The sequence below is a fragment of the Prionailurus viverrinus genome, chromosome B4 (assembly GCF_022837055.1).
Source record: "Prionailurus viverrinus isolate Anna chromosome B4, UM_Priviv_1.0, whole genome shotgun sequence".
In the NCBI taxonomy this organism is placed as follows: Eukaryota; Metazoa; Chordata; class Mammalia; order Carnivora; family Felidae; genus Prionailurus; species Prionailurus viverrinus.
Window position 1 is genome coordinate 38,383,729 of NC_062567.1, and position 25,248 is coordinate 38,408,976.

General features: G+C 45.6%; 2 protein-coding genes and 1 non-coding gene across 10 annotated transcripts in view; all 3 read right to left on the bottom strand.

The window, feature by feature from the left end:
* Positions 1 to 407: 407 nt before the first annotated feature.
* NOP2 (NOP2 nucleolar protein) lies at positions 408 to 10,676 on the bottom strand. Of its 2 annotated transcripts, XM_047865266.1 has the most exons (16): positions 10,528 to 10,676; positions 10,143 to 10,249; positions 8,446 to 8,491; positions 8,185 to 8,273; positions 7,764 to 8,008; positions 6,098 to 6,153; positions 5,810 to 5,982; positions 5,511 to 5,710; positions 5,266 to 5,355; positions 4,332 to 4,419; positions 4,115 to 4,255; positions 3,397 to 3,536; positions 3,156 to 3,245; positions 2,855 to 2,977; positions 2,506 to 2,734; positions 408 to 1,190 (listed from the first exon to the last, which is right to left on the bottom strand). In XM_047865266.1, the coding sequence occupies exons 2-16, from the start codon at positions 10,243 to 10,245 to the stop codon at positions 532 to 534; spliced, it is 2,472 nt and encodes an 823-aa protein (XP_047721222.1). In that variant the 5' UTR covers positions 10,246 to 10,249; positions 10,528 to 10,676; the 3' UTR covers positions 408 to 531. The 2 variants fall into 2 exon arrangements, with proteins under 2 accessions (XP_047721222.1, XP_047721223.1); XM_047865267.1 differs by lacking the exon at positions 2,855 to 2,977.
* Positions 10,677 to 11,542: 866 nt separating this feature from the next.
* The window catches only part of CHD4 (chromodomain helicase DNA binding protein 4), a 30,419-nt gene continuing 16,713 nt past the window's right edge, over positions 11,543 to 25,248 (bottom strand). For 3 of the 7 annotated variants that reach the window (XM_047865262.1, XM_047865265.1, XM_047865259.1), the window contains exons 25-40: positions 24,964 to 25,139; positions 21,637 to 21,817; positions 21,466 to 21,552; positions 21,288 to 21,376; positions 21,048 to 21,181; positions 20,562 to 20,706; positions 20,282 to 20,447; positions 19,927 to 20,024; positions 19,688 to 19,817; positions 18,341 to 18,412; positions 17,895 to 18,032; positions 17,557 to 17,665; positions 17,317 to 17,449; positions 13,216 to 13,414; positions 12,321 to 12,484; positions 11,543 to 12,160 (exon numbers count right to left, since the gene is read on the bottom strand). In XM_047865262.1, the coding sequence (XP_047721218.1) occupies positions 12,143 to 12,160; positions 12,321 to 12,484; positions 13,216 to 13,414; positions 17,317 to 17,449; positions 17,557 to 17,665; positions 17,895 to 18,032; positions 18,341 to 18,412; positions 19,688 to 19,817; positions 19,927 to 20,024; positions 20,282 to 20,447; positions 20,562 to 20,706; positions 21,048 to 21,181; positions 21,288 to 21,376; positions 21,466 to 21,552; positions 21,637 to 21,817; positions 24,964 to 25,139 (2,039 nt within the window). In that variant the 3' untranslated portion in view covers positions 11,543 to 12,142. Of the gene's footprint in view, positions 12,161 to 12,320; positions 12,485 to 13,215; positions 13,415 to 17,316; positions 17,450 to 17,556; positions 17,666 to 17,894; positions 18,033 to 18,340; positions 18,413 to 19,687; positions 19,818 to 19,926; positions 20,025 to 20,281; positions 20,448 to 20,561; positions 20,707 to 21,047; positions 21,182 to 21,287; positions 21,377 to 21,465; positions 21,818 to 24,963; positions 25,140 to 25,248 lie in introns of all 7 variants that reach the window. The other 4 variants (XM_047865264.1, XM_047865260.1, XM_047865261.1 and 1 more) reach the window with 3 other exon arrangements.
* LOC125171449 (small Cajal body-specific RNA 11) lies at positions 20,110 to 20,249 on the bottom strand. Its single transcript, XR_007154353.1, has one exon. It is a non-coding gene; the product is annotated as a small Cajal body-specific RNA 11 (non-coding RNA).

Genomic DNA, 25,248 nt, shown 5'->3' on the forward strand with positions numbered 1-25,248 from the left:
AGGTCAGGGGGGCGGGGAAGGACAGGGAAGAAGCCAATGAAAGGCTCATTTGGAGGCTGGCACCTGGACCTTTCCGGGTCTGAGGCTGAGCGGACCCCAGTCCACGCCTGCAATCCAGCCAGGGTGGCAGAAAGACATAAAATCCAGGCCCTTCAGTACTCCTTGGGTTCTGGTGGCAGGATGTCCATCCTCCCTACATCCCTATTGCCCTCCTCTCCCCGGAGTCCAACTACCCTAAGCTCTGACTCCATGACTCTTCCTCCCTGAGACCACGGAAACCCAGGAGCCTGAAACTGATTTCTCAGTATACCAGTTTCCTCTCTTCAGAGGGTCCCTGTCCCACCTTCCCAGCCCTACCCTTAAGCAGCAAAGCCAGGACCCAGTCCCCTCAAAAAACACACAGTGGCCAGAGAGTATAAAATGTGTATTAGATTTCATATGCACAGTGGGGACACCAACCTCACAGAGGCCATAGTTCCAAACCAGTGATTAACAGTAATGAACCACCCCTGCCTACTTTCAACCATTCGTCTAAGACGACAGATGGCTGCTGCCTCTGGACTGAGATTTTCTCCTCTTCGCTGGTGGGGGCCGGCTGGAACTGAGAAGGGACACAGTGGAAGTCTCAGGCCCCTTGGGGGTGCCATTCTGCTTCCGGAAGGCAGCTTTCTTGAAAGGCTGTTCTGGCAATTGCTGCTTTACCTTCTCAGCCCTTTTGCTGTTTCCAAGGGGCTGATCACAGTCCTCAGGCTTGAGAGTGGCCTGGGTCTTGGAGAGGGATAGCACTGGCACTTCCGTGTCCGTGCCCCTGGAAGCATTCTGCTTTCGGAAGGCAACTTTCTTGGAGGCCTGTGGCATAGCTGACTGTTGCTTTAGTTTCCTAGGCACCTTTGGTCCCCTCATCACTTCAGCTTTTTGAGCTGGCTGGCTGCTATCTTGGAGCTTAGAAGAAGCTTGGGACTTTGTGTCACAAGATACAGTAGGCGAACTTGAGTCTGTCCCTTTGGAGATGCCATTCTGCTTCTGGAAGGAGGCCTTCTTGGGATGTTGCCGTTTCTGCAACTGCTGCTTTGCTTTCACAGCCACTCTGGCTTTCTTGGCAGGATGGCTGCTGCCCTTAGGCTTGGGGGTCATCTGATCTTTCACCTCAGGCAAGTCTAGGTTTGTAGGGGTGGAAGCTGCAGAATTTCCTGGTTTAAAATTAAGCATATGGTTTGAGAAAATGGGCCTCATCACTGGATCCTCATCATTAGTGGAGCAGGTAAATGGTATTAAGGTAAGAAAACTGCCTGGGTACTGTTGGCCAAGTGTTCCACACAGCTGGGATAGTGCCTAAGAGCACACTACCTAAATTCGTATTACTTAACATCACCTGGCCTTTACTCAAGTCATATTTGAACCTCGTATTAAGGAAAAAAGGATCAAAAAATAAATTACGAGAAAGGGATCATTCCCCACCCATAGGCAAAAAGGTTTCAAACGAAGCTCTGTCCCCTTGAGGGCAGGAGGTAACAAGGCACTCTGAGGAGGAGGGAAATCCTGAATACACCTGAAGCACTGGGCTTTTTAAATCAAAGACCATTTTTTTTTTCATGTGGATTTTGATGAGATACAAGAAAATAAGTCACACATAGCAACCAGAAACAAGCCAGTAAGACGTAAGTGAGAAATGACATTAAATAGGTACTTTTCAAGTTACAGTGAAAAAAAAAGTTACAGCAAATTTCTCTAGTTCTAGTTCTTAAGGTTTCTGTTAACATTCAGATGTGACTTTTGTGAGGGACATTATTTATAAAGAAAAAAAAAAAAAAAATCAGGGCACCTGGCTGGCTCAGTCAGTAGAGCACATGATTCTTGATCTCAGGGTAATGATTTCAAGCCCCATGCTGGGCTTGAACTTAAGAAGTTACTTAAATAAGTAAATAAAAAAATCAACTCAATAAGTCACAGTTTATAGTCCAAGAAACCTGCCTCTCCCTCTTCTAACTAAACCTGGGTTATATCCCAGCATGCAGCACCATCAAGCCTGTTCCAGAAACCCCACCCTTCTCTCTGAGATCCAGGCCAGACTCAAGATGACTGAGAAAAAGAGCTGCAATTAACGTGATGGACTCAGAGAACTGCTGATAGTTCTGAGGAGACTTGTGCCAACCCGGTGCTGACAGTGCTGGGCCAGCAGAGGTCTATTACCAGGAAGGCACCCCTTGGCCAAGAAGGAAAAGAAACCACAACTGCACTGGGAGTGCATCTAGTGCCGAAAGACTGCAGCGACTTGGCAGAATCAAGGGAAAAGTCCCCATCTGTACGTGTGCTTTAACATACACTCAAATGGGGTCCAGGCTCCGGAACAATTCTAATTGAAATGAAAGAGGCTTCTCATCCAAGCACGCAAAGGCTGGTGTAAGGGAGGCAGAAGTACCTCCCTTCCCTGCGTCACACGCCTCTTTCAAGGCAGAGAGAGCAAAGGTGGTGGGTGATGAAGGGGAGAAAGAGCAGACTGCTTACCTGTTTGGGATTGAGGGATAGAATTAGAGAATTTCTTGAACTTGGCAATAAAGAAACCATCCATATTGTGGGTGTGAGGATAGAAGCGGCGGGTAGAACGCAGAGTGGGGTGGAAGCGCCTTTCTCGAAAGCGAGTAAAACCTTCCTGGCCAAAGTCTAGACCTGTGGGCACCAACCGCACATTCCTCTTTTTCAGGGCATAGTCTACCACCCACTCATTCTCTTCCACCTGGATATGTGGGGGAGACAAAAATGGACGGAAAAGCAGAGCTGGAGTTGAAGAGAGCTCTAAGGGGCAAAGAGACCCCTAGCCCTGTCCCCTCTTGCTCTGCCACAACAAAGGCCTCACCATGATGGAACAAGTGCAGTAGACAAGGTAGCCACCTGTCTTGGAGGTGGCATTGACAGAGTCAATAGCACTCAGGAGCAACTCCTTCTGAAGGTGAGCACAACGCAGGATGTCCTTCTCATCCTGTCCCAAGGAGAGACCGATACGAGGGTGTCAAAACTTCAAAAGGCAGCCTCAGAAGAGGCGAGCTACTAACTGCTCAAGGTGCCCCTCTACCTCCCATTCCACCTCTGCAAGGCCCAGCCAAGCCCTATCAGCTGGCCCCCACTCCCACCCTTAGCCCCACCCCCCAACTCCTCACCTTGTTAGTCTTCACAGCTGGGTCTTTGGAGATGACCCCGGTGCCACTGCAGGGTGCATCCAAAAGTACTCGGTCAAAGCCCCCCACCACCTGGGGAGAAGAGGTAGGTTAGGTTAATTAGATGTTTTGGCAACCTGTACCGCACCATTATTTCCTAGGAGCAAGTCTAAATACCGTGAGGTCAGGAAGGGGACAGGTGAACTGGAAGACCTCAAGAGAGACACACATAGGGGAACCCCACCTTGGGGAACTGACGCCCATCGTAGTGGCTGATGATGGTGTTAGTGACTCCCAACCGGTGCAGATTACCCACGACGCTCTTGAGCCGCTCAGCATTGGCATCATTGGCAAGAATCACACCTGTGTTCTTCATCAGCTGGGCTGAGGGGAGAGAGGGCACAGTGCTCACCAGCCAGCTCCTCTGCCTCCACACCCGCTGGCCACCCTCCTGCCCAAGAACCCGTAAGTGAAGTCTCACTGCTTCAAGGCAACTTCACTCCCAATAAGCCTCCTCCCCACAGTCTACTGTACGGGTCTATCCAATCTGCACTGTGAGATGAACAAGACTGCTGGTGTGGTTTCTTTCGCTGTTACCGAACATCTTTTTGGTGCTAACAGCTAAATGAAATGGTTATGACTACTTATGTGCTGAACACTTGACCAAGGACTTCTAACAGTGTATCTTAATCCTAACAACCCAAGCATAATATAACCCCCAAGCCAAGGACACTTACCACCCCATTTTACAGATAACGAGAGAAGACCAGGGGCTCGCCTGAGGTCATATGGGTAGTTAGTAGCACACATGGGGCTGGACCCGGCTGGCTCCAGAGCCTACACTCCTCACTACTCTGCTAGTTGCTTGTGTATGGTTTTCTTGCACACTAGTAAGTTAGCAACCCCATCTACTCCAAAAGCAGAAAGCCAAATGGCTCCTACGCCACCTTCCCTTTTCATACCTATGTAGCTAGTCTTTCCTCCAGGAGCACAACACATGTCCAGGATCCGCTCGTGTTCCTGGGGTGCCAAGGCCATGACTGGCAACATACTCGAGGCTCCTTGAAGCATATAGTGCCCAGCCAGGTACTCGGGGGTAGCACCTGTGGAAGGACACCCATCTGTGACATGCTGGGACGAGGGCAGGGACAGAAGGGCTTCCAGGCAGGGAACACTTACCAATGGGCACCGAAGAATCATATACCACCAGTCCAGTCTTTGACCACTTGCCCAGGGGATCCAGGTTAACGCCACGGTTAATTAGCGCCTGAAGATAAAATGAAGATTTTAAGACCTTGTAGGTTCCTACACCCAGAAAACAGGTGGAAATATGAAAACGTGGTTCTACTGAGGCCTGTGGCACCACCACTTCCAGAGCTTGTAGTCACGATACAATCACCACAGACTCATTGGCTGTGGCCTCTCCCATACCATCCTATGATGTCCTTTCCCTTAGCCTGAGGCTCCAACTCAAGGTCTGAATTCCAGCCCAATGGAGCAGACTGTCAGCTCCTGTCCTTTTGTTTCCTGGAACTGAACTCTGATTTTCCAAAAGCCTCAGGCACCCCTGCCATCCAAAAATGTAACATCACAACACACTAAAGATAAAGATCAGGTAGGTTACCTTCGCACCAGGAGAAAGACTACATACAACACCACACCACTAACCGTAGAACAGTGGTCTTTACCATGGGGTCCCTGAACCCTTGGAAACGAGGAGTTTAAAATACTGTTTGTTCATGTGTGTCATGTCTTTTTCTGGGGGCAGGAACCACAGTTTTACCAACTCTTCAATGATCTAAAAGGCAGACAACTCCCATTTTGTTCTGAGGCAGCACTTTTTCCCTGATGCCAGCGTCTTAACCCTGTCACAAGGAACAGAGGCTGAAGGGATGAGTCTCCCACTCCACAGAGGTCCTGGGCCCTGAGTCAGTCAGATAAATCCAGCATGACACTAAGCCTGCCTGGGTTTGCCTCCTGGGATCATGCCTGTACAAGAAATGCTTACGTACTAAGACCCCAGCCCCCCAACCCCCTTCAGAGTGAGAAAGAGGAGTCTCTGGGGTTAGAAGTCAACACTTCCCTGAGATAAATCTCAAAATCCAGCCCTCACCTGAGCAAGGTCTCGGCGCCGGGTTTTCAAGGTATTGGTCCTGAGTGTGATGGGCCGAGGTACCTCATTAGCTTCTAAGAACTCCACCAACTGAGGAAGCAAAATGGCAGGGAGCAAGTCAGGCTGGCCAAGGAGCTCAGCCAGAAGAGAAAAGAGCAAGGAGACGGACTGCCTTCCTCATTCAGGGTAAAACAGAGAAGATAAGAAAAGAAAAGCAGAAGGGGCCTTAGATTAGAATTCATTACCTCAGACAGAGGGAAGAGGTCCATGAGCTTGCCAAGCAGGAAGTCTCCGTAGGAGTAGTAAGTGGCCAGATCCTTCTGAAGCCGGTGCAGATATTCAGAACGAGATCTACCTTCCTCCCGCTGCGTCCCAAAGTCACGCAGCACTGCCACTATATCTTGGATGCGCTTGTGAATTCGTTGCAAGTCTGGAGCCTGGGCATGTGGACGTGTTAAGGAACTGTTTGGTGATGTCCCAGGGCCTGGAAATCCCCTCTCTCAAGCACCTTCTCCCTACCCCTCACCCTGCATTGGAAGGATATCCTGCTCCATCTCCCCAGCAGAGGGCAGCACAAAGGGCTCCTCCTCATCCACATTGATCTGCAGGCCCCCATCTGTCTCATCGTTCTTTTGAGGGCCTGACTCAGGGGATTCTTCCTCGGCTTCCTCCTCCTCCTCCTCCTCCTCCTCAGTCTCCTCCTCACTCCATTGGCTCCTACAAACAGGTCCAGAAACAGTGATTCACAGATGAAAACAGACACCTCCTCCTTCCTCAATTCCTTCATCCCAGCTGTTGCCTGGGCTCCATCCTAAGAGTTTCCAAAACTCACCCAGCAACAGCTTCCTGGGCCTTTTGCTTCCGGGCAGCCCTCTCAATGGGCAGCAGCTGAAAAAAGAGGCAGGGGCTAGTAATGCAAAGCCTGCTCTGTCACCCTCCCAAGTAGTATCCCATCTCTGTACTTTGTTTCCTAAACGCAAATGTAACTCTCAGAAGGAAGGAGGAAAGCTAAAGAAGTGAACAGAAGTGAATATGTCAACCATTGTTGAAACTAAGTAACATCATAGAGTTTCATCACACTATTCTACTTTTGTGTGTAACTCACTTCCCATTAAAAGTTCTGAATGTTAATACACCCCCATATGTATACAGAAGAGACAAAAATTGTCCTTGGATATCCATTTTGCCACATTTCTTCCAGACATACTATTTTTCATAGTTGAAATCGTGATGCATTTTCACATGTGTTTCCTGCCTTTTTTCATTTATTCACAGATCACCAGCATTTGCATAGACATAACGGCCAAATGTTAATTTAGTATATAAATGAACCATAATTTACTGAAGCATATTGGTTATTTTGGCAGTTTTCAGAGTTTTGGGCATTAAGGTCCACAAGGTGTCTGCAAATCTCCTAACAGTAACTCTGTAGAGAAAAGGCAGACTGTGAGAAACAGTGCAAATGGGAACTTTCTTTTCATCCTATACAACCCTGTATCACCTGAGTTTTCCTAACATATACTAATTGTGTAATACATAGATAATTTTTTTTTAGATTTTTTAAAATTTTTATTTTTTTAACATTTATTTATTTTTGAGAAAAGAGCATGAGCAGGGGAGGAGAGAGAAAGAGGGAGACACAGAATCTGAAACAGGCTCCAGGCTCTGAGCCGTCAGCACAGAGCCTGACGTGGGGCTCAAACTCACGGACCATGAGATCATGACCTGAGCCGAAGTCGGACGCCCAACTGACTGAGCCACCCAGGCGCCCCAGATTTTTTTTTTTTTTTAAGTAATCTCTACACCCAACATGGGGCTCAAACTAACAACCCTGAAATCAACAGTTGCATGTTCTACCAACTGAGCCAGCCAGGAACCCCTACATAAATGTGAATAAATCTTTGTCCACATTCTGGATCATCTTCTTAAACGGAATTACTAGGTCAAAAGGAAGAAACTCCTAAGGTTCTCAGATACCAAATGCTTTATAAAAAATGTGTATGCATTTCTATTCCCCTCACATTGGGCATTCAAAGATTCCCCTGACCATATCCTCACCACCACTGAACAGTCTCCTATTTCAAAATGCTCTATCCTACAGCTTATCTATACTTGTATGTGCACTGAACAAAAACACAGATGACAGGAAAACAGTGGTGGAATGCTAAAACCCCTTTTCTCTACTCCACGTATCCTCATCACTGACGGATATTCTCAACTGCCTGGGTGACTCAGTCAGTTAAGCATCTGACTTCAGCTCAGGTCATGATCTAGCGGTTCATGAGTTCGAGCCCCATGTTAGGCTCTGTGCTGACAGCTCAGAACCTGGAGCCTACTCCAGATTCTGTCTCCCTCTCTCTGCCCCTCCCCTACTCTCACTTTGTCTCACTCTGTCTCTCAAAAATAAACAAATGTAAAAAAAAAAAAAAAAAAAAAAGGATCTGGAAAAACTAAAAGGCAAGGATCCCTTCCTGAACACCCACAGAGAGAAACCTCACCTCTTCACCTTCATCGTTGTCATCTGAAGTGGAGTCAGCGCCATAGTCATCTATCATATCAGCGTCACTGTCCTCAGAGTCCCAGAGGCCCCCCTGGTTCACCACATCATCCTCTTTGGAGTCGTCTTCCTCCTCTTCCTCCTCACTGCTGTGGGTTGGTGCTGGACGCTTCTTGCCTTGAGAAGCACGGAGTAAGGACTGGGCTCCCTTCTTACCAGGTGTCTGGACAGCTCCTCCAGAGACTCCTAAGGGTTTGAATAATCCTAGACTGATGGCAGGCACACACTGATGAACCCTGTACTTTCTACCCCTAAAAATGTCCTCTGGCTGTTCCTTTCACTCCAGAAATGCTCAACAAGTCCTTCCCTACCCAGGACGTAGAGGACTTCTCATGTAGCACACAGCTCCTATGTTCACTGACCTTTTGGTAACTTTCCAGGGAATGGTTTGGCCCCAGGAAACTTAGGCATCTCAAGGGCTTCAGCAGAACCCAACCTTCTCTTGGCTGCCCTGAAACGATATGTGGAGGAAACAGAACACACCTTTAGACTCTGCCATAGAAATGCATAGAAATGCAACAGTCCCCAAACAACCCTTTCCATCAGTATGATCACATGTAATCATGTGACTAAAGATGAACAGTACCAATTTCGTCTATGGAAGTCTGGACACCCACACTCACCTTTTTCGAGCACGACTAGACAGCCTCTTAGAACTTTCATCACCCGCTGTATTTAAAAAAGAGAGAGAGGCAAAACAGTAGGTCACAGGGGAAATGAAAAAAGAACATTAGAAAATAAAAGTGAAGAAAAAATTAATTCACTAATTAAAGGGAGTAGGTTGTAACTTGCTTCATAGCCCTCCAGGAAGAGTTGGATGAGAGATGTAAAGATGATCTCCATCTGGTTGTGCATCACCCAATCCAAACTGGGCCTCCCTCCAGGCTTCTGATTTCAATCAATAGCATTACTACCATCTTGGAAACAAAAGATTCAAAATTCATCTTTTCTCTCTGGCCTTGGACCTAGTGTACAGAGACATGACTAAACGCACCAAAGGTCTGAGCTGGTAATGGGTTGGTATATATGGGACCCGTTATGATTCCTCCTTCAGGAAAATGGTGAAAACAATCTGAAATAAGCCAGCATGGCACATACACTTGCTCCTTCTGTGGCAAAACCAAGATGCAAAGACTAAGCTGCGCAGATCTGGCACTGTGGTCCCTACACTACCACTTCTGCCATCGCCGTTAAGTCTGCCAACAGAAGACCGAAGGAGTTGAAAGACCTGTAGAAGCTCCACCATTTTAAACACTGCTAAGTCTGTAAGAAATGGACGAAGTTATGTAACAAACAAAACTGTCTTGTCTTCTCCTTTCCTTTCCTCTCAATTTACTCAGTAACCAACCGCAGATTTTACCTTTGTAGGTGATTTTTTCTTATGTTCTCCAAGAAATAGAAAGTTTAAATCTCAGCCCTGTCATTTACACGACCAAGTTACTTAATCTCTCAGCTTTCATCTCCTTAACAATGCCTCTCTCACAGGGCGCTAAGAGAAAGAGATGAATGAGGCAAGATAATGTATCCAAAAGCTTCAGTATAGTGCCTAGCACTTTCTAATACCTCAATAATCTGCACTGTTTTCTCTAAATGCCCTGTCCATTCTTCTCTCCCACCCCAGCCTTCCATGCAGCAGACATGTGGGAATCAGATCTGTGCCTTGCCATAGTCATGCCCTCCACAACACAACTAGTTGATGGTGACCACTTTCTTCTCAACTTCCACTCCCAAACCCAGCTTACGATCTTTTTTTTTTTTTTAACATTTATTTATTTATTTTGAGTGAGCACAAGCAGGGCAGGTGCAGACAGAGAAAGAGAGGCATAGAGAAGAGAGAGAAAGAATCCCAAGCAGGCTCTGCGCTGTACAGAGCCCTACAAGGGGCTCGATTCCTCAAACTGTGAGATCGTGACCTGAGATCAAGACCTGGGCTGAGATCAAGAGCCGGACTCTTAACTGAGTCATCCAGGTGTCCCCCAGCTTAAAATCCTTTTAAACTCTAACTGTGTAGGTCGTCTAAATTCCTTCAATGTTAAACTGGACCTCCCCTTGCATGGGTGCTTCAGTCCCTGCTACGTCTTCTGTAAGTGCTAAGGACAGTGTTTGATTCATACTTACTTTCTAATAACTCACATAATATACTCTGGTTTCTCTAGAAACTGTCTAAATTCGGTAACTCGGCTCAAAGAAAAGTCTACTTGAACAGTGACTACAGAGACTAAAAACGGAAGGGGATATGATACAGATGAAAAACTGGAGCAAAACCTAAAGAACTGGAGAAGGGAGGAGGTGAGGGGAGGAGGCCAGGCCTAACCCTTACCTGCAGGCAAGAATCTGGCTAGTTCGGTCTCAGCACCCTTCTGTTTCCGGGCCTTACGGCCTGGCCCGCGCTTCTCCTTTGCAGGGTCCAACTTGCGCCCCATAGTACTGGGGAAAAGAAAAATGGGAGAAGGTAGAGTCGCGCGTATTGCAAAGGGAAACGGAGACCGCATACTTAGCATTATTAGACTGGGAAAGGGAATCGCCTCGAATCTCGACTCAGCAGTCCCAACAGCCCCTAATGGCATAAAACCTCCATTTTATGCTGGACCCGGCCCTTGGGTCCCACACCATTTGTACTACGTCCCCCTCCCGACGCCCCAGTCTGAGTCAGTGCAGTCACCCTTCCCCAACTTCCTCCACACCCACCCGAAGCCTCGGCTCACTTGAAATAGGGTCCAGGCCCGAGAGGCCCCTGGATAAGCGGCTCGGCACTCCACGTGCACTCTGAGACTAGGGTCGGACACCACACGCTACGGAAATGTTTCACGCAGGCGCACAGAGCGCTCCCGCCTCGTAGCCCCGCCTCTTCCGGTCGGCCGCAGAACCCAGAACGTAGGCTCCCCCTGGGAACGCGCGCGAGGCTGGCGGCAGCACCACCGGAGGAAATTCGCCGGTGGACCGCCTCCACTCAGTCCCCGGGAGCGGAGAAAGCAATGCGGACGGAACGCTTTTCAACACCCCCTCCACCCCACACACCCCACCCCCGTCCGCAAAGGGTTGGTCTCTTGCCTCATTGCAGGTATCAGTGGGAAAAACTGGTACCTCCACGCCGCCGCTCCTCCAACTAGGGCGTGAGACTTCGGCCCTCCTCCGCCCTACCATCGTCTCAAGACCAAGGAATCGCATGCTTCTCACCTCCCAGCCCTTTGATTAGGAGACCCGCTTCTTCGGCCCCCAAAACCCCCGCTCAGCCCGTTAAGTAAGGTTCGTCTCTGCCTGGGTTCACATCTCTAGAGGCTAGAGCAAGACTTCTTGTGTCCTAATTTCACATTAGTTAAGGAAAAATTACAGCCTTCCTCCAAATAAACACTAAGGCGGTGCTTAGCTGTTAAAAACATTTCTAAGCACTTTACTATTTTTATCTTCACAACTCTATGAAGAAGATATCTTTATTTTATAGGAGAAATCTACAGCCCAGGTAAGTTAACTCCCTCAGGTCACAAAGCCATGAATCAGTAGTACAGGGTATGAACCCAAGTATGGTTTTGGAGCCTCGCATTTTCCAGGTGGCAGTCATCCTTGATCCCCACCACATAAGGCACATGCACGCAGAACATGGCTCTTCTGAAGAATATCAGAATACAAGGTGACCCCCTTAGGTTTCAAATACACATTTCCCAGAGCTCCTGTCATACACACTCATCCACCTGCACCTACACCCACACTGAACCAGAGCACTAAAATACAAGGAAACTTTTATTTTCAATTTTCATCAAGAAATTTGCTGTGGTTTTTTATGCTTTTGGTTCTTTTTTTTTTTTTTTTTTTCCACTTTATTTCATTCTAGCTGCTCAGTGGCTGGAGCCGCTGGGTTCCTGGTATTAAAAAGATGCCAACAGAGGTAGCTGTGTCTCGCCCAGGGGCCCGGCCCACTCTGAATACCCCCAAAAAAGGAGAAAAGAAAACACAAAATAAACCAACAAAATAAAACCAAAAGGAGGAAGAAATTCAGATCGTTTTCTTCAAGCCTGGCGGGAACCCACAAGAGTTTGTGTGTAATAGGCGTTACGGTGGGGAGAAGCCAGGGCCCAGAAGGCCAGCCCGCCAGCTCCCTGCAGATGGCGCCGGCGCTACTGCTGCATGTCTCTCCAGCAGGAAGGGCACCACCGCCCCTCACTCCCTCCCCTTCCCCAGTGCACTGGGGGCTGTTCCTTTACAATGTGGAAGATGGGGCAGAAGGAAGGAGAGGGTCTCTCAGGCCCCAGGGGAGAAGCTGGGCAAGGGAAAGTGAGGAAGGTCACTGCTCAGCGGTGGAGGTGGTATCATCGATCCGGATCTTCACTGCTGCTGGGCTACCTACAGGAAAGAGAGCCAAGGGAGTCAGAATTCCAAACCATAGGAATCTACCTGATCCCAAGGGAACTCACCGGTAAGCCCCTGCACCACCCAACCAGGAGAGCAATATTACAAGTTCCAGACTGGCTCTGCTGGAACAGCTGGCCAGAAAACACTCTACCTGCTGTGGAGTAGGTTCAGGTGCTCGGTTTGCCAGGCGGCTGAGAATGTTACGCTCTGACATCTGTAGCCTCACAGCAACTGGGGGAATTCGGGCTATAGTAGCTGGGAGTCGAGTCACATCGGCTTTCATGTCACTCAGCAGTTCTTCTAGCTGTTTCAGAACTGCATGGGGTAGGGGTGCAGGGGGAAACAGATGGTGAGCTGTGGTAGTCAAGACTGAGATCCTTCTTAGCACGGTGAACCAGGCCCCTCTGTTACTTCTCAGTGATCTAAGTGAGTGATGTGCTGGAGTATGGTCTGTCAGTCAGAGTCACCTGACTGGCCTCCACCATGCCCAAGTTACTACTTCTTATATTCCACTTCCAACTGTCCATGATGCTATGCTTTTTTATGCCACTTAGCCCTCAATGCACTTTGCTCCCTATTGTCTCGTCTGTATTCTCCCTCCATGAGAGAAGCTTATTCCTGTTGTTTCCTTTTTTCATCATCTTCCCTCTCCAGCTTTTGGAGCTATCTCCTCCTTCCTTTGTAACAGCCTTTTTTTCCTCATTTCACCCTCCACCCCACCCCCCATGTTTGAACTTTAGTTAGAAACAAAATGTTGAAAGGGATCTAGAATCTAACTGGATCTTAAATCACCTAAAGTCACCTCTAAATTATCTCAGATGATACTCTATTATTCTGCTTTGCTTTCCACCTCCAAGAACTTGAATATATGGAGTTAAAAGAGGCAAAGAACCACTGTCCTTGATTGCCTCTAAGATACTAGCTTTTCAAGGAAGAAGGCAAAGATCCCAGCCAGAGGGACTCTGAAAGTTTTGGAAACAAGGAGTAACTATGTATTCAGGAGGAGGAAGGAGACCGAGTCAGCAGGAGGCAGGGGAGCCACTGGCTACCTTTGTGCAGGACTGCATTGGCTGGCTTGTTTCCTGCCATTGACTCCTTAGACAGGTGCTGATGACTCTCCGCCAAACACTCCACCTCAGCAAAGCGGGTGTTTAGGGCCATGGAAGGGTGAGAAGGGTCCTCGGACATGTTCAGGTAAGCTGCCCGGCGCAGCTGTTCCTCAATCACCAGGGCTTGTTCTAAGAGCTAGAGAAGGATAAAGAGGAGATGGGGGTTGGACTGATACTTACTCTGATTTTTGACAGGCTTCTCAGAACCTATAAAGAACCTTACAGACAGCTCCCCCACACACAAGCAGCTCAACATCACATTGCTTTTGCTTTTTTTAATCCCCATTTGGAAGTCCATGTTTTTAAAACTCCTTGCCCTTTATTGATTTGCTTATACAAAAATGATAGTTTCAATTTAGAAAGTAGTCGTATAAAAAATTAAGATTGTAAGTAATTGCACCTCCTAAAGATACTGTTAACATGTTCTGGTTTTTCTTTGCATATATGTATTTTTATGTACCAGAGATCACTCTCTCTCTATAGATCTACATCATGGCTTCACTCAAAATTCCATAGTAAAAACCTTCCTTTATTATTAACTGCTCTTGACAAAAAATGCTTTTTTTTTTAAATTTTTTTTAACATTTACTTATTTTTTGAGAGACAGAGAAAGACAGAGCAGGAGCAGGGGAGGGGCAGAGAGGGAGACACAGAATCCGAAACAGGCTCCAGGCTCTGAGCCATCAGCACAGAGCCCGATGTGGGCCTTGAACTCATTAACCATGAGATCATGACCTGAGCTGAAGTCGGATGCTTAACCAACTGAGCCACCCAGGCGCCCCTGACAAAAGATGCTTTTTAGTGGTTGCATGATAGTCCCTTCTATGGATATACCTACCATATCATATCACTTAAGTTGTTTTACTTTTTAAAATTATTTTATTTTCTTTTATCTCCATATCTCATTTCGATTCCCTTTCCTTCCTCCATAGGCAACGCTTATACTTACTGCGTGGTTTTTGGTGTTTTTGAAGATTGAATATTGGTTCATGTGCATATTTCTAATTTAACAAAATGTTGTTCTGTACACATAAAAAGCTTTTTCTTCCTTTCCCCACTTCAGATCTTTTTAATTTGTTCAATTTATGTTGTTCTATTACATATATTTTGTTTCTTCTGTTGCTTAGAACGCTTCATGATGTGAACCCACATTTTGCCTATGCACACTCCCAGTGTCCCAGCTGAACATCTAGGTTGCCTACAGGCCCCACCACCAAAAATTATGCTGCAATGAACACTTACACGTCACCTGATGGAGCTACGTAAAAGGTTCTTTGCAATATATTCCGAGGGACAGAATGCTGTTTCAGAAGTTATAAGACTTAATTTGCTCAAGTATCCATCCACTGGTTCTTAAAAACAATAAAGCCATTAGGGGTCAGGAAATAGGACAGTATGAGAATAATGGGCTGTTGTTTCTTCCACAGGACATGCTTCATCAAGCAGAATAATCTATCCCCAGACAGACCAAGCATCTACTTTCAATCTACAGATCCTGTCTCCTTCACCAACTGCCTCTTCCTGTCCCATACTATGAGCTTTCTCCAGGGCCAGCCCTTGGCTTGCTATTCTTTTAACGCACTCCCTCAAGTGATTTCTCCTTTCCCAGTTCAGCCAGCACCTCTGTGCAAATGATGCTTTTTGAACCTTCATTTCAAAGCACTGAGCGTTCTGATCCCACTCATGTGGTTGATCACTCTGATCCCACTTGTTTATGGTGATGGGGGTAGTGGGAGAACACTAGGACTTTTTCTTAAGTTTAACTCTACAAACTGCTCCCTCTTCATACTTCTCTGAACTGCCAATGATCATTTTTCTTGGTGACTCAGGCTCAAAACTTTAGTTTGTATCTCAAATCCAATCAGTCAGGAGTCAGAAAACTATGGCCTATGGCCAAAATCTGGCACATTGGCTGTTTTTGTATGGCTCAAGAGCTAAGAATGGTTTTTTTACATTTTTAAAAAAATATCTTGTTTTTCTACGTAATCTCCACACCCATCGTAGGGCTCGAACTTGTAACCTCAAGGTCAAGAGTTGCACACTCTACCGACTGAGCCAGCCAGGTACCCCAGTTTTTTACATTTTTAAATGGCTAGAAAAAAATCAACAGTTTGTGACACTTTATAAAAATTATATGAAGGTCAAATTTTGGCATCAATAAATACAGTTTTATGGGAACACATTCATACTTACTCGTTTATCACCTGTGGCTACTTGCACACTATGAGAGTATTTGCAACATGTACGTCCCACAAAGCCTGAAATAGTTACTATCGAGCCCTTTAATAGAAAAGGTTTGCTGACCCTACAACAAATCAGTAAATCCTATCAATTATTTGGTATTTTGTTTCCTTTATCTTATCCTTTTCATTTTCTACAACCAGCACCACAGCCCAGCCTTCGCTACCTCATGACTGTACAGCAGTTCTATAATCTCATGAATGCTGTTTCCATTTCCCTTGGTCATATCAAAACTCTTCACAATCCTTCAATGCCTGCCCATTAACTAACTATAGGGTCAAGTCCAAACTCTCATCTGGTGCCAAAAAACGCACCTACTGACCTCTAACCCTTACCTATCTCTCCAACCTACCTCCCACCATCACCCAAACAAGTGTTCTCTACAGCCCGACTGGACTACTTGCTGTTTGCAAACACCATAAGCTCTGCTGCCTCTAGGTCTCTGCCCTACCTAATCCCGTTGGTTCAAACAGCCTTCTGTTTCTATCCAGTTATCTCTATTACATTAATCAAAACTTAATTCCAATACCAGCTTCTCCACAAAGCCATTTGGGAGCTCTCTTCTGGCTCCCTAATTTTCCCTGGAGAACTTCCATATGAATCCCTCCCAATACACAGAGTGGCATTCATTTTATCACACATTTGCCTCTACCTTAAACCAAAAGTTCCTTGAGAATAGGCACCATGCCTTATTTTTGTATCCCTGTGCCACTCGTTGCTTGGCACATGTGTGAAGATTTATTAGTGTACATTTCTTACCCCCCAGTTACAGTCAGCTTAAAATCCCCATATCTTGTCTTCATGGTATCCCATTTTAATGGTCTGCACAAAGGTGCCCTCAATGTACGTTTGCCGAATTCTAGACTGAGACTCTCTTCAGCCCTGGGTTTACTAACTCTAGTGATTCTGAGAATGAAGCTCTACCTTTGCATCTCCTCTTTGCATCCACCCCACCCCTTATCCACACAGGTGCTCTCAGATGCAGATAAAAGTACCACTAGCCCACTGACAGCCCTCCCTCTTCAAAGATCCAATTCAGTCCCATCTCTGTATCTTTCCTGCACACTCCAACCTATAGTGTTCCCCCAACATATCCACTGCATGTCTGTGTCATTTATTGGTATGTATGTATTTAACTAGGCTCCATGCCCAACGTGGGGCTTGAACTCATGACCCGGAGATCAAGAGTTGCATGCCCTACTGAGTTAGCTAGGTGCCATTCTGTCTGTGTCATTTATTAGGCACAGTCATCTTGAGCCCTTGAAGAGCTGGTTAACTTTCGAGTCTCTAGGTATTAGTTTTTTTGCTTTTTTTTTTTTAACTTTTTATTTAAGTTATCTCTGTATTTGTGGGGCTTGAACTCACAACCCCAAAATCAAGAGTGGCATGCTTTTCTGACTGAGTCACCCAGGTGCCCCCATATTTCTAATATTTAAGATACTTGGGAACAAAGCCTTTCACAATATAAAAAGTTAAGTAACATACACAGGAAAACACAATAAACAGCATGGCTGCATGAATAGACTACCTCCTTTGTAGTCCCTTCTGCACTGTAAAGGCTGTCATTTCAGGGCGCCTGGCTGGTTCAGTTGGTTAAGCAATCAACTCTTGATTTCAGCTCAGGTCATGATCTCAGTTTGTGAGATCAAGCCCCACGTCTGGTCTCTGAGAGTGCAGAGCCTATTTGGGATTCTCTCTCCCTCTCTTTGCCCCTCCTCCTCTCCCCAAAATAAATAAATAATAAAATAAAAATAAAAGCTGTCACTTCAACATTTCATTCCTCCCCATCCTGCTCACCTTGAACCTTCGGGCTAGAAACTTATTCTTGATCTCTAAGAAATTGCCACGATTCATTTCACCCTTGAAAGGTTCATTGAGGATGGCATAGCGTGGGTCATTCTGGATGTCCTGCCACCGGGCATAGCCATGGCTATTGGAAAATTGGCTCAGGAAAAACAAAACAAGGAAAGAACCTCAAACATGGGATCTTCAGAAACCTTCACTAAGAACCTCAGCCCAGACTCAGGCAAAGGATACTTTATGATGCCAGCCAGCAGCCAGTAGTCATGTCGCCGATGCCAGATCTCATAAGTCTTCTTGGTGACTGTGGCTGCCCGCTCCTCATTCTGCCAAAGGGAGTGCAACTCTGAAGAGAATTTGGGGAAGGTTGGGGAGAAAAAGAGACACAAATGTCTTTAAGAATTCAAAAAACTCTTTATCTCTGCCCCCACAGATGCCATCTTAGTAGTATGCCATGCCTATGGCTTTCTAACACAGAATCAGCTTGACAGTCCCTCATCTAACGAAGTCTTTGTACAGGAACCCTAATTTCACTTTAGATGCTTCTAACCCCAGATGGTCCCTCATTGTCATACCAGTAAAACCACCATCTGCGATGTTGAACATAAATCGCTGTTTAATATTTTTTTTCTGCTTCTCGTCATTCAGGTCCTTGGGGGTCTCTCCATTCTGAAGCATCACCTCTTTTTTCTCTTCTTCTTCTTTCTTCTCTTCTACAGGATATGCAGAAGAAAAATATCAGCGCCATACAAAAGCATAGCACCTTGGCCTTTACCCACAGCATTATATGCTTCAAGTATCCAGCCACCTCCACCCTTTCTCCACACTGTTTCTCAAACCCAGAAAAAGATACCACCGGCCCATGACAATCATATGTAGGGACAGATGGAGTCTTTTAGCTTGGGATAAAATAGCTATATGGGTGTGGATGGGAAGAGGCCAGGGGCTATCCCAGAGATAAAATCCTTGCATCTAGTTTTAGAGTCCTTTTTAATCATAACCAGCTTCTCCAAACACCCACCTTTGTCCTCTACCACAATGGGAGTCAGATCTACTGCTGACTTCTCCTCTACCTTCTCCACGTCAGCAACACCTGGAGAGAACAGATGGCATTGAGAGTGTATAAAGAAGAATATTTTGGGGTGCTTGGCTGGCTCAGTCACAGACATGCAACTCTTGATCTCAAGCTTGTGAATTCAAGCCCCATGTTGGATGTACAGATTACTCAAAAATAAAATCTTTTGGAGCACCTGAGTGACTCAGGGATTAAGCATCAAACTCTGGATTTTGGCCCAGGTCATTCATGATCTCACAATTTGTGGGACTGAGCCCTGAATCTGGCTCTGCACTGATAGCACAGAGCCTGCTTGGGATTCTCTCTGCCCTTCTCCCATTTGCGTGCACTCTCTCTCCCAAAATAAATAAACGTTAAAAAATAAATAAAGGGGCACGTGGGTGGCTCAGTCGGCTGAGCATCCAACTTCAATTCAGGTCATGATCGAGCAGCTCGTGGGTTTGAGCCCCACTCAGGCTCTGTGCTGACAGCTCAGAGCCTAGAGCCTGCTTCGGATGTCTCCCTCTCTCTCTCTCTGCCCGTCCCCCACTGGCACTCACTCTCAAAAAAAATAAAACATAAAATTTTTTAAAATAAACATTAAACAAATTTTTTTGTAACAAAACAAAAATAAATAAATAATAATTAATTAATTGACTTAAAAAAGAAGGGGGCTCCTGGGTAGCTCAGTCAGTTGAGCATCTGACTCTTGGTTTCAGCTCAGGTCATGATCTCACAAGATCTAGCCCCAAGTGGGGCTCTGCACCGACAGCACAGAGCCTGCTTGGGATTCTCTCTGCCCCTACCCTGCTCATGCTTGCTTTAAATTTACATATTAACTTAAAAAACAAAATAAAAAAATAAAAATGTTCTCTGTTCCTCACCATAACCAAATGGAAGTCTTTTTTTTTTTTCTTCTTAAGTTTATTTATCTACTTTGAGAAAGAGACAGGGGAGTGAGAGCACATGCAAATGGGGAAGGGGCAAAGAGAGAGAATCCCAAGCAGGCTCTGCACTGTCAGCAAGGAGCCTGACTTGGGGCTTGAACTCACAAACCCTGAGATCATGACCTGAGCTGAAGTCTGACGCTTAACTAATCTAATCGAGCCACCCACATGCCCTGGAACAGTCTTAATCCTAAATCTCCATGATTAATATCATAAAAGACATCTTAAGGGGGAAAAAACCCTCAATTTAAATTCAAGGGTGCAGGATTCTTCAGGGTTTCACTTCTTCCTGACACCCCATAGCCCAGTTAAAAGTCCAAGAGCTTCACAGGGATCTGCACAATGTAGTACTTGAAAATGTGGATACCTTTGGGCTCTGTCTCCATCGGTTCCTCTGTTCTCTCCTTCACCTCTGCCTTTTCCACTTTCTCCTCTCCCTCGGGAGGTTCAACAAGGACTTTTTCATCCTCTGAGGCAGGGGCAGGGGGTTGTGTACACTTCAAAGGAAAAAGACGTAAGTTGAAGCAAACAGGCCAACGATCGAAAAGGATGAACGGGCTTATCCATTTACCTTTGGTATGGCATCCAGTCACCCCCATCTCTTACCTCGACAGTGGCCTCTGGGGCTGCAGATTTAACCTCCTTTTCTCCTTCTGCACTCTCTTCTTCTTTGAGGCTATTCTCTTCTATTTTTATCCCATCCTCTGCAGACCAACAGAAGACAATTAATTAGGAGGAAGGTCCTAGACCAGCGAGAAGGTCACACCCACTCAGTTTGTCTCATCTTAAGTTGTCCTCTCGTGCCTTTAAGAGCCAGCCCTATTCTTAGGACGGCTCTCCTAAACTGAGAGGGAGATTGCTCTGTGTCCTGCCAGACTCCCCTGTTAGAGCTGAGCACAAGGGAGCAGACAAAGCATAGGCAAGGACAAAAGACAGAAAAAGAGAGTACAAGCACACTTACCAGCAGGTGGGGCAGGTGCAGGGGTATTGGGTTGTGTGTCCCCTGGAGTGGAGGGTGTGGGAGTCTTTGGGGAAGGTGACCCTGGCTGGGACATTTTCTTGTTCTCCTCTACTTCAGCAAGTTCAGGCATGCTCCAGCGCCCATTGACATGTTCAAACTCCTGAACCTGGAGCAATAAGACAAGATAGTGAAGACTCAATTCCAGCTCTAGGCTCCTTTCCTATTGGCCCTCCAGTTTTCCCTACAAACTCTGAACAATGAAAAGAGGCTCAGGGCTCACCTTCTTTCGAATCAAGGACATGACACCAATTCTAGTAAGGACATGCTGGCGAGACAGGCCTTCTCGGGGGACACCATCAGCAAAGGTCTCAGCCCCATCTGCCCCCGGCTCACATAAATGTCGCATAAAAAGAGACACATAAGCCCTGTAGTAAGGAAGTGAAAAATGAGTTAAACAGCTATCAGGCCAACTCCTAGATGAGATCTTTCCAACCACTTAGGCATTAACTTAGGCAACAACCACTCTGGCTCCATCTTGAGATAAAGCCCACAATCGCATTGAAGGATGGTTCTCCAGATCCCACACCACGCCCCAGGTTCTCTTCTAGGGAAGCTAGAAACACAAAGAGCCCTATTACTAACAGCTTCACCCATCAACTTCAACAGAGAACACGGACAATTTCCCTGCACAGCCTGGACGAGTAGTGTGGAATGACCAGAGATTAAAAACTCTTGCTCTGTACAGTCACTCCAGCTCTCAACTTACTTGAACTCTTTCTCTGATTTGCCTCGCAGATCTCTCACAAGCCACTGGGTGGTAAAAGCATCCTGAGGTGGCATCCCATATCGCATAATTGCATTAAGAAAGGCTTTTCGCTGACGAGCATTAAAGCCAAGTACCTAGAAGAAGAAGGAGCCTACGTGAGAGGGAGCAGGTCTTACTCCATCAAAGACCAAATATCAAGCACTCACCCATCACCCCTCCTTAGAATCAAACAGCACTTACTTCAATATTCCCACCAACACGGGCCAACAGAGGAGGCAATGGCTTATCTTTATCATTCCGCAGGCCCTTGCGACTGGGCCTGCGGGGAGCTGCAAAAAGAAAAGGAGGCATAAGCGACACTGACAGAGGTATTAAACAAAGTAACATTTAAAAGTCAGCAGAAAGGCATAGCCCTCACCTTCTGAGCGTTCATCAAAGTCTTCATCACCTTCCTCTGAGGCCACTGAATAATCGGACTGGTTGTCGGACTGGTCGTCCTGCCAATCTGGAGGGAGAGAGGGCAGATGAGCGGGGCCCACTGCTCTAGTGGAACGGCCCATGGGTGGGGGGCGGGGCCGGCCACACACACCTCGGTCCTCCTGGGAGCCATCATTGTAGTTGACCTGTTTACGGATTCTTTTTCCTTTGCCCAGATTTCGGGCTAGATCTTCTTGCTGCTGCTCATAATGGTGCCGCAGCAATTTCTCCCAGTAGTCAGGATCCACACTTTCTTCCTGTTTTATGATTTCTCGTTCTACCTCCTCTTCCTCCTGGGACAGAGGGAGGGCCAGGACTCAGGGGTGCTGAAGTCAGCACCACCAGCTACCCCTGGTCCTCACAGTTCCCACTGTGCTAGCTCCTTTTCAGGACTGGATTCTGAAATACTTAGTGTGCCTGGTTGGACCTAAGAACTTAAGAGAAATTTAATTGACAGGACATGGCTCCTCATAATTACATAGAGATTAGCAGTCAACATAACTAAAGAAAAACGTGAGATGACGTTATCACAAGAGAAGCATGAAGAGACAGTATGCTTTCTTCTAACACTTTTTACTGAGACCTACACAGTTGGGAGACAGCAAAATATACGAAAAAGAGATTAGATAGGAAGGGAGAATAGAAGGGCTTCTGGGGGCGCCTGGGTGGCTCAGTCGGTTAAGTGGCTGACTTCGGCTCAGGTCATGATCTCGCAGACCATGAGTTCAAGCCCTGCGTCGGGCTCTGTGCTGACAGCTCAGAGCCTGGAGCCTGTTTCAGATTCTGTGTCTCCCTCTTTCTGACCCTCCCTCGTTCATGCTCTGTCTCTCTCTGCCTTAAAAATAAATAAACGTTAAAAAAAAAATTTTTTTTTAAAAGGGCTTCTGAAATACTACAAAAAATCTTCATAAGAGATAAAGTAGAAGGACCATAAGCTCTTCTGTTCTTCATAATTTCATAAAAATTTGCCAACTGTGTGCAAAAAACAAAACCAAATTATACATACATACTCTCTTATGTTCTAGTAATGTTTACGTTCCTCCAAAAATCTTTTTTTCAGACACTTCAAGACCAGTAACTGATTCCAAATCCCTTACATTAGAACTAAACCACTACTAACAGCATATTAGAAACACCCTAAATGTCTATCATTATGGAACTAACTGAACCAATTCCTGGGGGTGGGGAGTGAGCAAAATGGATGAAGAGGGTCAAAAGGTACGAACCTCCGGTTATAAAATAAACAAGTCCTGTGAATATAACACACAGCATGGTGATTACAGTTAATAATCACCGTATTGCATATTTGAAAGTTGCTGAGAATAGATCTTAAAAGTTCTCATCACAAGAAAAAAAAATGCACAACTATGCATGGTAACAGATGTTAACTAGACTTACCAGGTGATCGTTTCACAAAATACATAAATATCAGATCAATTTGTTGTACAACAGAAACTAAACATACATGCTGTCAACTTTACCTCAATGTTAAAAAATAAATCATGGGGGCGCCTGAGTGGCTTAGTGGATTAAGTGTCCAATTCTCGATTTCAGCTCTGGTCATGATCTTATGGTTAATGGGATCCAGCCCCACGTCAGGCTCTGATGCTAAGAGCACAGAGCCTACTTGGGATTGTCTCTCACTCTCTCTCTGTCTCTCTCTGCCCCACCCCGCTTGCTTGTTCATGCTCTAAATAAATAAATAAATATTTAAATAAATAAATAACGGTACTTACAAACAAAGATATATTATGCAGCAAAAAAAAGGGGAGAAGGGGAGGCCTGGTTGGCTCAACTGGTACGGCACATGACTCTTGATCTCAGGGTTATAAAGTATGAGCCCCACACTAGGTATAGAGATTAGTTAAAAAATATATAATCTTAAAAACAATTTTTTTTAAAGGAGGAGGAGCTCTTTATGTAATTTATTTGGGCTAAATCTCCAAGATTAATCAAATGGACAAAAAGCAAGGTACAGAACATCATATATGACTACTTTTGTGTTTAAAATGAAAAGGGAAAAAAGTGTTTATATGTGTGTATGTATGTATATATAGGCACATGCATGTATACATATGTATGAATGTAATTTGTATGCACATAAAATACCTTTAGGAAAATATACAAAAAACTGAAAACTTCAGTTATCCCCAGGGAGGGAACTAGATGGGAAAGAGATACCTTGGTATCTTCTGAATTTTGAATGTGCATTACTATTTATTCAAAAAATACAATTTAAAAAATCTTATAAGGTAGATGGCAGCTACAGCTGCTAATGAGAGGGCCATTTGTATACCTGAGTAGTCAACAGCAGAGGTTATCAATGGGAGGACCACCCTCCCTTCCCAACCATTCAGCATGTGCTGCCCCAAGCCAATCACCCCTCCGTGCAGTCACTGCCCCAACAGAAACACAAAGCACCTTACAGGAGGGCGGTTTTGACTGAATACTACAGCCCATACACCTATGTCAGACTTCTAAGTCACAGTTCCAACAGAGTCTAGTAGCATCATCTCCAGAAGAAAACAAAGAGAACAGGTATATATCAGAAAAACACAGCAATAAGGGGGGGATGGTTTTGAGTTGGAAAGCTGGGAAAAGATGGCAAAGACTGCCAGAAAGCTATGCCAATTCAAAGAACTCTGAGTTGAATGGTCTAAAGAGGACCAGAAGAAAAAGTCAATTTGTTTTTTTCATTTTATACTCTACTTTTGGGGGAGAAAATTATTAAAGAAGCCACACATTCATCAGTTTTAGGGTTTTTTTTGTTTTGTTTTTGGTAAAAAAGGAAAGGAAGAAAAGAAAAAGGGAAAACAGTTCTATTGCTATAAAAAGTACAGGGAAATAGGGGCACCTGGGAGGCTCAGTTAGTTAAGCAACTGACTTCGGCTCAGGTCATGATCTCACAGTTTGTAAGTTGGAGCCCCACATCAGGATCTCTGCTGTCAGCACAGAACCCGATTTAGATCCTCTGTCCCCTTCTCTCTCTTTGCTCTTCCTCCACTCACTCATTGCACACACGTGCGAGTGCCTGCTCTCCAAAATAAAAATACTAAAAAAAAAGAAGTACAGAGAAATAGGCTGCCCAGATATGTATCTCATCTCCTGCCTTTTCTCCCAAGAGATTTGAGATAGAAATCAAAAGTTTATTTGTAGGATCAATAAACTACAAAAGATAAAATGAGATTCTGATAAGGAAGAGCTAATATATATATAAATGTTTTGAGTGTGAAATTTGGCTATGAGTTTCCTGATAGCCACGGCAAAAATGAGAATGTGACTGCCCGTGTGTGATAATATTTACTTTCAAAGAGGTATATCAATTCAATGTACTGATTTACCTACAGATGTTTTCCTCTTGTCTCAAATACCATCCTGGTCGCAATAACAAATTCCAGACCAGTCATCAAGCACAGCATTGCCTTGGACTCATACTCACCCCCATCTCTTCTTCCCGCACCACGTACTGGGCCACTTTGAATGAGCTCAAATATTCATTCATGCCCTGCAATTCTGTGTCTTCTGTCTCATCCTGGTTACGGTCCAGAAGTCGCTCAATGGCCTTATCATCATAGTGGATAACACTGCTATCTTCTCCCTCTTTGTTGTCTCCTCCTACAAAGAATCAGGGGTCCATACCCTCAAAGTCAGATTCAGCAGCTGCAGTGAAAAAGCAAGTCCCACAGGACCCTAGGTCCAAGTCTCAGGACCCTAAGTATCAAAT